General features: G+C 39.8%; 1 protein-coding gene across 3 annotated transcripts in view; it reads right to left on the bottom strand.

Annotated features, from left to right (window-relative positions):
* Positions 1–966: 966 nt before the first annotated feature.
* ACSL4 (acyl-CoA synthetase long chain family member 4) overlaps positions 967–11,493 on the bottom strand; it is a 55,836-nt gene continuing 45,309 nt past the window's right edge. For all 3 annotated transcript variants that reach the window (XM_039233515.1, XM_039233516.1, XM_039233517.1), the window contains exon 15: positions 967–1,898. In XM_039233515.1, the coding sequence (XP_039089446.1) occupies positions 1,741–1,898 (158 nt within the window). In that variant the 3' untranslated portion in view covers positions 967–1,740. The remainder of the gene's footprint in view (positions 1,899–11,493) is intronic.

Below are 11,493 nucleotides of genomic sequence, written 5' to 3'. Positions count from 1 at the left end.
TGGTTATTCACTCTTCAAAGGCAGGATGGGAAGAATGAGAATACTCACATACACAGAACTTCAGAGAGCGCTTGCCTCAGATTTGACATTGCAGAACACTGAACAGAAATCTCGACAAAAACCTTCATTCTTGCTTATAATGACACCAGATTATTTTTTCCTTTTTACCACCATATACATAACATTTAAATATTTTCATTATAAATATCTTAGAGCAAAAAGAATGTATTTTGTTGCAGTGGTGGCCTATGTCTGTACAAAGAAATGTCAGCAACATATATATATATATATATACACATATATATGTATGTATATATATAAAATGACTAAGAAAAAAGTGCAAAGAATAACAGTATTAAGAAGTTTGCTTTTTACAGTAACTATGGTTCAAGTGTGAAAATCTGTCAGATATAGAATCCCAGATCTTAATGAAAGATTCAAAAAGAAGCCCACATTGCCAAATTACTGCACAAGTTATCAGTCCCTTATTGAGGATCTTCCCTTTTCCCTGATCTAGCATTTCCAGTTTCTTAGCTCTTCCCACAAACAGGAAAATACGGTAAAAGTGTGTCCTTCCCTTTAACTTCCCCAAACTCATCCAAGCGAATCATTCAGAGATTCAAACAAGATACTGGGGATCATTCATCATCACCCGCTTTGCTCAAATTAAAGCTAAATGAAAGGCTTTCTGAAATACAAACTACTGATCAAGAATCAAATCAGCAACAGCAAGCAGACCTTAAATTACAAGGGTAATTTAATATGAGTACATTTTAAAATCAATCCCTGTTATCAAAGGTAAATCCTTTCCCAGGTTGTAATTCTAAATACTTGGATTTTATCAACGTTTTGAACAAAGAAAATGCTTCCTATTAAAATGTGATTTCACTTTTTACCATGTTACCCATGGTCTCAGTCCTTTCTTTTGAACAAAGATATAAAGATGGCTCTTGGCGTTCTTTAAAATGTACTTTACTCTTAAGTCTTTCCAATAATTACAGTTACTGATTTCAGACCTCCGAGTTTCAAAAAGAAAAAAAAAAAACAGTTAAATTCCCCTTTAAATATATTACTAAGTATTTTTTGGTGTGTTTAATGTTGTATTCAGACTTCAGGCACTGTAATTATTCACAACATTACAATGATTCTATGTCTAACCTACGCCAACAATTATGAATCCTAAAATGTTTTCCAAGGTACTATTTGATTCTGTAGATTATATTATGATTGAATTTTGCCTTCCAGATAAATTGTTGGAAGAGAATTTTAAAGCCCTGCAACACTTCTGCTTTGAAGTAGTGTTAATACGTATTTTTTTTTGGTCATGCTTAATATTTAAGCTTCTTCTGAACTAGGAAGACAATACACATTAGAAGATGCGAATTTCCTCAAACTACATTCTATGCCAACTCCAGTCTATTTTGTTCAACATTAAATATTTTCCTTTAAGAAAACAAGCATATGGTAGACTAATTTTTAAAAACAGAAAATTTTGCTCTAAAATTAATGACACAGCTAACAGGAAACAACTTTTCAACTTCAGTTTCACGAGAACTAGGCAAAAACTAAGTTAAAGTAGATTCAATGACTATTTTAATCACTTTGGGTTTCTTTTTTTTTTATTACCATGTCTTTAGAATGAGATGCCGCTTACATTCTAACAGCTCAACAAGGCTTAAAACTCTAGAACTGAAACCACCGGACCATCTCCCTCACACCTGTAAATGACAGAGCAGCATTTTATTTGCCCCCATACATTCGCTCAATGTCTTTGAGGTAATGGTTCTTCAGTTCCTTTCTCTTCAGTTTGAAAGCATCAGTCACCAAACCAGTTTCAGGGGTCCATGGCTCTGGACTCAAGCGGACCTTGATTGGAATTTCAAATCGCTCCAGGTTCACTGAAATGAGAAAACGGGGGGGGGGGGGGGGGGGGGGGGAGGGGGGAGAAAGAGAAAGGGGAGAGGGAAGAGGATAGTTAATTAATGATACTGGTGCCTTCCAATTTCATGGTAGAGTTCTCAAAGTATATGTGAATTATTTCGGTTGAATATGGTTTTAGCCTATAAAGTTTTTATTCTACCATATTCCTACCATAAGTAGGAACCCTCTTCAGAGTCTTCCTATTCGTGGTTTCCTCTGCCTGGGATGGTCTTCCTTTTTGGTAGCTGCATGGCTCGTGTATCCATGTATCTATTCAAATGCTACTCCTAGGGAAGGCTTCCTTGGCCCTTCAGAACAGATGTCCCCATATCCTCTCTGTCTATCCCTTGGCAGGAGATTTTCTTCAAAATACTTATCCCTACTCCACACATTGTATATATTTGTCTCACCTGCTAGAACAGAGGCTCTGTGAAAGCATAGTTTTTGTTTCATTCACTGACATCCATGGGGCCACATTAAAAGCCCTCAGGAAATACATACGTACATATTCATTCATTCTGCAGGGAGCTAATCTGCTAGCCAACCATTCTTCTTGAGCTTTATTATACATTCAAATAAGAATCAAACGGGGGTACTGTGAATCTCACATTTAAATAGTATTAAGAACTGATGTGGCACATACTGCCCCCGAGTTAAACAACTCAGCACATGCTCAGATGTCAGAGCATGTCAGAAAATAAGGACATGGAATCAATTAAGTACTCAGCAATTTTAAATTCAATTACACTCCATCAAGTTATTAGTAGTACAAGCTCATCCCTAAAATCCTGAAGGCCCATTAATAGCAATGTTAATCTACAGATGAGCTTTATTTTTTTAGGTTTATTTATTTATTTTGAGAGAGAGAGAGTGAGAGGAGGAGGGGCAGAGAGGGAGATACAGAATTCCAAGCAGGGTCCTCACTGACAGTGAGGGAGCCCCCAAACGAGCTTTATTTTATATGTAATTATTTAAAACAGCTATTTTGGGGCATCTGGGTGGCTCAGTTGGTTAGGCCTCTGACTCCTGATTTGGGTTCAGATCATGACCTCAGGGTTGTGAGACTGAGCCACGTGTCAGGCTCCATGCTGGCTGTGGAGCCTGCCGAGAATTCTCTCCCTCTCTGCCCCTCCACTCTGTTCACACACACAGTCTCTCTCAAAAAAAAAAAAAAATTAAAACAGCAATTTTGAAGGAGCACACTAGGTGACTTTAGAAACAACTTGGTTTCAATGACAAGCACAAACAAAAATCAAATTCAGGGATGTTTTTGACCTAATACCAGTCCTTCGTTTTAAAAAATCTTAGTTAAATTACTGAATGTCTCATTAAAATGAGAGAAAAATAATAAACTGGAGTGTGGAAAAATAATCTTTCCAATTACACAGAACCAAATTCCTAAAAGTAATACCTGAACAGGTAGTAAAGCAACATGAAACGTGCCCAAATTAACCATGTCTACTCTGTTGATACATTACAGCTCAGATCTGGTGGAGGTGCCAGAAATAAGCCCATCTGATCCCAAGGTCACATTTTGATATTAAGGAAACAGTTACATCCTCAACTATAGATTTGGCTCCCAAACCTTTTATTTTATAATACAGTAAAACCTTGGTTTTGTGAGCATAATTTGTTCTGGGAACATGCTTATAATCCAAATAACTCATATATCAAGGCGAATTTCAAGATCCATTGACCCAGTTGTGATCACGTGATGTTCAGTGTCACGTGCTACTCATATTGAAAGACATCGCTTATTTATCAGGTTAAAATTTATTAGCCCTAGCCATTGGTAGTTAAATCACCACAAAACTTTTCAGTTTGTATTCTTATGATAAATACTACCTATACCCGAAACCACGCCCTACTGGGGTTAATGAGGTTGAAACTAACAGTTAATTTAAAGCTTGTTTTTCAGAGATGTGTTTCTCCCTAATCAGCTATGGTTTCTTTCCAAACCCCACTAGCAAATCCACTGGCTGTCTCTGAAGAGGCATAAACTGAAGGTCATGGAACCTATGGTTCCAGCCTGTGAACAAGCAAGGCTCTGCATTCCTTCCTTGAGATAATGAGCTCCACACCAGATCAATCCAGTTTATACTGGTTCGCGGAGCATGCACCTAGCCCCTCACCTAAGGTCCTAAGAGGACCTCCTGAAGGCAAGGGCCAAATTTTGTCTCATTTTAAGTCTGCACCCCAAAGTGAACATGGGATGTATGTTACTTATATGTGCAAGCTCCATCTTCTTTGTTCAGTCATAAGTTTCCCAGCCCTTTTCATCAATATGCAGGTAATCCCAACCCCTATGATTATTTTTTTTTGTAATTTTTTTTTGAGAGAGAAAGTGCAAACGGGGGAGGGGCAGAGAGAGGGAGACACAGAATCTGAAGCAGGCTCCAGGCTCTGAGTGTGAGCACAGAGCCTGACATGAGGATCAAACTTGTGAACCGCAAGATTATGACCTGGGCCAAAGTCGGAAACTCACCTGACTGAGCCACCCAAGGTGCTCCCCAACCCCTATGATTATTGGGAAAAAATAAAAAAAGAAAGAAAAGAAAAGAAAAAGAAAAATCGTGTCCCCCTTTAGGAAGGTAGATTTGAGACTTGCCCTTCTGTCTCCTTGTTTGGCTGCCTCTTAAATAAAGCCTTTCCTTGCTGCATACTCGATGTCTTAGTGATTGGCTTTGCTGAATGTCGGGCACATGAACTTGAGTTTGGTTACAAATGTGGCGAGCCAGCCAGGAGCTCTTTGCACATGGTTCATAGGCTCCCAACCGGGAACAGGAGTCTGATGATGAGTCTAAGCAGCTGCCTAGGCTCTTTGTCATAGGGACAGTCCCTGGGGTCCCAGCTTCTGCAGCAGTGAAACAAGTTTTGGGGTTTGGTTTGGACAGACCTCCCTTGATGAGTACTTCATATGGGATGGTACGTGAGCTTATTTCTTCCTCCCATTCAGTTGCCTCCAAATAAGGGGTTTTGGTTTGGCTCTCTTAGCTTGAGTAGGAAGCCATGTGGTTGAGTCAATAAACCTCTGACTTTTAAGAAGAATTAGCAATTAGGAAGCTGTTTCGTTCAGTTGGTGAAGTCCCGACTTTGAGGAGGAACCAACACTCACAGAGGAACTCTGGGCTTCATTTAGTGTGCTGTTTGCTGTAGTTTTTGTTATCTTTGGATCAAGTGTGCCATGTTCTAGGAAAATGGGAAATGCCCATTCAGTTCCCAAATGCAACCGTATGGTCTGTACTCCCCCAAACTATGCAATAGTTCATTATGAACCTCTGAAACGGAAAAAAAAAAATGGGGGCATGTGGGTGGCTCAGTTGGTTGAGTGTCAAACATCGGCTCAGGTCATAATCTTAACAGTTCATCAATTGGAGCCCTGCACTGGCCTCTGCTGACAGCTCAGAACCTGGAGCCTGCTTCAGATTGTGTGTCTCTCTCTCTGTCTCTGCCCCTCTCCCTCAAAAATAAATAAACATTTTTTAATTAAAAAAAAAGATCTTTTTGCAACACTGCTTGGCCACAATGTTCATTAGACTCTGAAGAAAAATAATGAACAGATCCAGAAATTATAATGTTATCTTGCAATTAGCTTTGTTCTGTAAAAGGGAAGAAATGAGATGAAATACTCTATGTTCAGTCTTTTAGGATGCTGTATCAGAATAAGCCCATGTAGAAGAAATGTAATATTTTTATCTCAACACAAAGAGAGAGAGAGAGAGACTTGGAAACTAGGCTTTTAATGTCCTCTCCACAAATATTAGTAAAACAAAGGCTATAAGATTTTGTTTATATCCTGCTTGTGTATTTGTATGTGTGTCCATAGACACTGTAAATCTACTTTTTCTACCTGTGGGTGGTACTGTTAAGATTAGCTTGTAAAATGGGGCGCCTGGGTGGCTTAGTCGGTTAAGCGTCCGACTTTCGCTTAGGTCATGATCTCGCGGTTCGTGGGTTCGAGCCCCGCGTCGGGCTCTGTGCTGACTGCCAGCTCAGAGCCTGGAGCCTGTTTCAGTCTGTGACTCCCTCTCTCTCTGACCCTCCCCTGCTCATTCTGTCTCTCTCTCTCTCTCTCCTAGAAATAAAAAATTAAAAAAAAAAGACTTAGGAGAATGACTGTGATATCTTATAAAGTTTTTATGGGTGATTGACATATAACTGTTGAGAGCAATTAATGTAAGATAAAAAGGTTTATAGGTAAACTTTTAAATAGCTTCCAAAATCTTGGGTAACCTGAAACCTTAAAGTTAAATTCATTAAATATCCAGATCGTTTCCAAATAAGAGAGAATAATAAAACGTTCATTACTGACCATAGGTTTATGCACTTTTTGTTTCCTTATTACAGAGAATCTAAAGATCAAGTGGGGTGTCAGGGTGCCTGGGTGGCTCAGTCAGTTAAGCATCTGACACTTGATTTCAGCTCAGGTCATGATCAATCTCATGATTTGTGAGACTCCGCCCCGCACTGGGCTCTTCATTGACCAGGCAGAGCCTGCTTGGGATTCTCTCTCTCTCTCTCTCTCTCGCTCTCTCTCTCTCTCTCTGCCCTCCCCCACTCCTGTGCATGTTCTTTCTCTCTCAAAAATAAGTAACCTTAAAAAAATAAGACAAAACAAAAAAGATAAATTGGGGGGTCTCTCAGTAAACATGTTTTCTGCTTTATTAAGAGACTATACTATGAAAAGTCATGGGTTTCTAAAAATTGTTAAATTCGTAAATGTACCATTCTAAAGAATTATGGTGTGAGAGGCAATTCACAATTGGTTACTATTAGTTTTCACTAGAAATTGAGGTTTATAAGAGTTAAGAATTCTACTAAATGTAATTAAGATTACTGGAAAAGGGAAACAAGTCTGTATGCAAAGGAAATGGTGTATGGAAGTGTTCACTGTATTGTACCCCTGACGCTAATATTAACGTGTATGTTTACTATAGGGGGATTAAAATAAAATAAAAATAAACCAAAAGAAAAAAGAAAATGAGGTATGTATTTTTGGTTAAAAAAAAGCTATGAAGAATGGGAATACATATTTGTTGAGGGAAAATGATTTTGTCCTAAAATAATGAGACTGGCTATTTTAAAAAAACTTAGGAAAAAAATATTTTTTTTTGAGAGAGAGAGAGAAAGAAATGGACTCCCAAGCAGGCTCCACACTGAGCATAGAGCCTGAGGCAGGGCTCAATCCCAAGACCCTGGGATCATGACCCGAGCTGAAATCAAGTGGTGGATGCTCAACCGACTGAGCCACCCAGGTGCCCTGTAAAAAAAATCTTAATGTAAAAAAAATTATGGAGGGTTTATGAAGGGAAATCTTTGAAACAGAATTTTATGTGTGGTCAGGACTGACTAAAATTGTAATAAATGAGTTTTAATATTAACAGTACACTGGTATAAGACTGGAATTTGTTTTTGCTCTGTGTTAAAATAACACGGTTTTCTTGTATTGTTGGTATGCTCTTGATAGAAAATTACAAATAAAGCATTTTCTTTATCTGACTGAAAAAAGTTCGTCTTATGTTTTGTCTTTTTCAGGTCATTGGAAATACTTAAGAAAGCTGAATCTTCGCAATATTAAAAAAGCTAAGTTTTGCTAATACCTGTGCAACCTTCTGTGTTTACCTTTAAAATCTCGTATTGTCATCTTGGTTAAACAGATAATTATTAAGTTTTGTAATGATCTGAAATCCTATTTAGGTATGTATTTTAAAATGTTGTGGGAGCTGGAGGCAAGATGGTGGAGAAGTAGGGAGCTCCGTGCATTTCGCTTGCACCCATCTCTCAAACAGAGAAGGCCTGAAGTCGTAGGACACTGAGCCACAGGAGTCTGGGAAGAGACAGAGACAGAGTACACTGGGAAGGAAACCTCATTAGTGCGTGAGTGCGAACTGGGGAAGATAAAAGAGGCTGGGACCCGGAGATACCGAGGGAGGGGAGGGAACCCGGCTTGCGGGCAGCCGCGGTGAGTGATGAGCCGAGGGGAAAAGAAAGAGAAGCTGAAAGTGCTCATAGAACCGTCCATGGAGAAGAGAAAAACCTCGGCTTAGAAAGAGAGCGTTTTTAGTTCTAGCTGGGGTGCTGACTTTGAACTAGGTGCCCCTGGTCCCAAAGGGCACCAGGAAAAACTGCTCTGCTGCACTCCCAGGATCATCCCCAGCTGCGTGGAGGCTGCAGGCAGAGGCGGAGTTCCCCAGACTTGACCCCCTGCAGCGAGGAGGTGGTGGGTGGAGGCTGAGTTCCCCAGGGCTTGCCCCTGGCAGCGCAGAGGCTGCAGGTGGAGCCCAGGTTGTGCCACCGCTGGACCCTGGTGGATCTGAGGCTGTGCCACTTCCCCCCAACCCCCTCGGCCCCCGGCAGCAGGGAAGTAGCGTCCTGCAGGACTGTGTTTCGGGCAGTATCAATAAAGCGCAAGGACTGGGACCTGGAAACGAAGCTGGGGCGTGGGGCATAGAACTCAGCCCACCTTGGCTACGCCCGCAGCACAGGGAGATCAGACCCAAAAGAGTGATTTGCAAGCTTGGCTGAGAAGGGGCTGGGGCGACGCCATTCTTCTCCCCACAACCACCAAGGCAGAGCCTCAGGGAGCAGCCAGCGGACACCACAGAGGCTAAGACCTGCCTACACCAAACCATGCCCATCCCCGCCTGAGATTTTCTTTTTTTTTTTTTTTTTTTTTTTGTCGAGCCCCAGGCAAGAGCAACATGGACGCACTGCCATGATTAATTCTAGATAATTCTTTCTATTCAAATATATTCTCTCTTTTTTCATTCGTAACCCTCCACTCTGCTGGTTGGGGCACTCTGGTCACTGGTTTGCTTAAACAGTCACATTTAATTCATTCTGTAGATGGACATTCAACACCTCCACCGCTACCTTTTTCTCTCTCTCTCTCTGGAGTAATCAGACTATATAGTTTCTCTGAGTAGCATCTTCGTTTCTTTCTCCTCACCTCTAAACATATTCTACGATTTCTCTTTCTGAATCAAGCCTCTTAAACTCTCTGCCTGGTCATTTCATTTCCAATTTTGCTTCCTCCCCACCCTGTCATTTCTGTCTTTGTATATGCTCTTGCATCAGCACTGCATACTCCCTGCTCTTTATTTGTAGCTGGGAATACTGGTTTTATGCCTTCAGACTGCCCTTTGTCTTTTGGGTTTTTTCTTTCTTCTTTTCTTTTCTTTTTTAATTTTTTATTAATTTTAATTTTTATTATTTGTCTTACCTCCTTCTACTTTTTCTTTTTTGTTTTGTTTTTTGTCCCTTCCTTTTTTTCTTTTTCTTTTTCCCTTTCAGTTTGTGTGTTTGTTGGATCTGTCTCTGCATTTGTGTACCTTTGTTCCCTATGTGGTTGTGTGTCTGTTTTCTTTTCCAGGGCTACCCCAAGAAACAAGCCACAGTACACAGGGTGAAGAGTCCCAAATACCACTACGAGTAGCGAAATAATATAACCAAAGTCTCAACAAGAGAAACCAAGAGATACATTCAAAGAACACTTCCTGAACGGACAATTCAAAGGGCCATCTTTAATACAGCAGCACCCGCAGGGGTAGAGTGCAGAACAAGCTTTTAAAATTAACAGGAGATAGAAAGCAAAACAAAATGACGAAACAGAAGAACTCTCCTCCAAAGAAATTCCAGGAAGAAAGGACAGCTAAAGAACAACTCAAAACAGATCTAAGCAACAGAACCAAACAAGAATTTAGAACAATAGTCATAAATACTCGCCGGGCTTGAAAAAGGCATGAATGACATCAGAGAAACTATTGATACAAAGACTATGGAGCTTAAAAAAAATAGTTATGATGAATTAAAATATGCTATAAATGAGATAAATAATAAAATGGAGGTGTCCAAAGATCGGATTGAAGAGGCAGAGAGGAGAATAAGTGATTTAGAAGACACAATTATAGAAAAAGAGGAAGCTGAGAAAAAGAGAGATAAACTGATCCAGGAACACAAAAGGAGAGTTCGAGAGCTCAGTGATACAATCAAACAGAACAATATACATAGCATAGGAATTCTAGAAGAGGAAAAGAGAGGGAAAGGTACTGAAGGAGTCCTTGAACAAATTATAGCAGAGAACTTCCCCAATCTGGAGAAGGAAACAGACATTGAAATCCAAGAGGCACAGAGAACTCCCCTCAGATGTAACTTGAATCAATCTTCTGCATGACATATTGTAGTGAAACTGGCAAAATATAAGGACAAAGAGAGAATTCTGAAAGCGGCTAGGGAGAAAAGGGCCCTAACCTACAAAGGGAGACCTATCAGAGTGGTGACAGACCTATCTACTGAAACTTGGCAGGCCAGGAAGGAATGGCAGGAGATCTTCAATGTGATGAACAGAAAAAATATGCAGCCAAGAATCCTCTATCCAGCAAGCCTGTGATTCAGATTAGAATGAGAGATAAATCTTTCCAAATAAACAAATACTAAAAGAATCTGTCACCACTAAACCAGCCCTACCAGAAATCCTGAGGGGGACTCTCTGAGGGAAATGTTGTAAGGAACACAAGATACCAGAGACACCACCCAGAAGCATGAATCCCACAAAGGACACGATGACTCTAAACCCATATTTTTCAATAATAACACTGAATGTAAATGGGCTGAATGCTCCAATCAAAAGACATAAGGTAGGAGAATGGATAAAAAAACAAAATTCATCTATTTGCTGTCTACAAGAAACTCATTTTAGACTGGAGGACACCTTCAGATTGAAAGTAAGGGGATGGAGAAATATATATCATGCTACTGGAAGTCAAAAGAAAGCTGGAATAGCCAAACTGATATCAGATAAACTGGACTTAAAAGACAGTAACAAGGGATGAAGAAGGGCATTATATAATTACAGGGTCTATCCATTAGGAAGAGCTAACAGTGATAAATGTCTATGCACCAAATATGGAAGTACCTAAATATACAAAACAATTAATCACAAACAGAAACAGTCTTATGGATAAGAATGTGCTAATACCAGAGGACTTTAATACTCCACTTACAGCAATGGATAGATCAACTAGACAGAAAATCACTAAAGAAACAATGGACGTGAATGACACATTGGACCAGATGGATCTGATAGATATATTTAGACTTCTACATCCTGAGGCCATGGAATTCACTTTCTTCTCAAGTGCACATGGCACGTTCTCCAAGATAGATCATATACTGGGACATAAAGCAGCCCTCAATAAACATAAAAGAATTGAGATTGTACCATGCACACTTTCAGATCACAATGCTATGAAACTTGAAATCAATCATAGGAAGATGTCTGGAAGACCTCCAAAAACATGGAGGTTAAAGAACACCGTACTAAAGAACGAATGGGCCAATCAGGGATTTAGAGAAAAAATTTAAAAATATATGGAAACAAATGAAAATTAAAATACAACAATCCAAACTATGGAATGTGGCAAAGGCAATCCTAAGAGAAAAGTACATTGCACTCCAAGCCTATTTCAAGAAATTAGAAAAAGCGCAAGTAGAAAATCTAACAGCGCACCTAAAGGAACTAGAAGGAGAGCAGCAAAAGCACCCCAACCCCAGTAGGAGAAGAGAAATAATAAA

The sequence above is a fragment of the Hyaena hyaena genome, unplaced genomic scaffold (assembly GCF_003009895.1).
Source record: "Hyaena hyaena isolate Hyena2069 unplaced genomic scaffold, ASM300989v1 scaffold_77, whole genome shotgun sequence".
Lineage (NCBI taxonomy): Eukaryota > Metazoa > Chordata > Mammalia > Carnivora > Hyaenidae > Hyaena > Hyaena hyaena.
The sequence above is the reverse complement of the archived record's forward strand: the minus strand, read 5'-3'. Positions and strand labels throughout refer to the sequence as shown.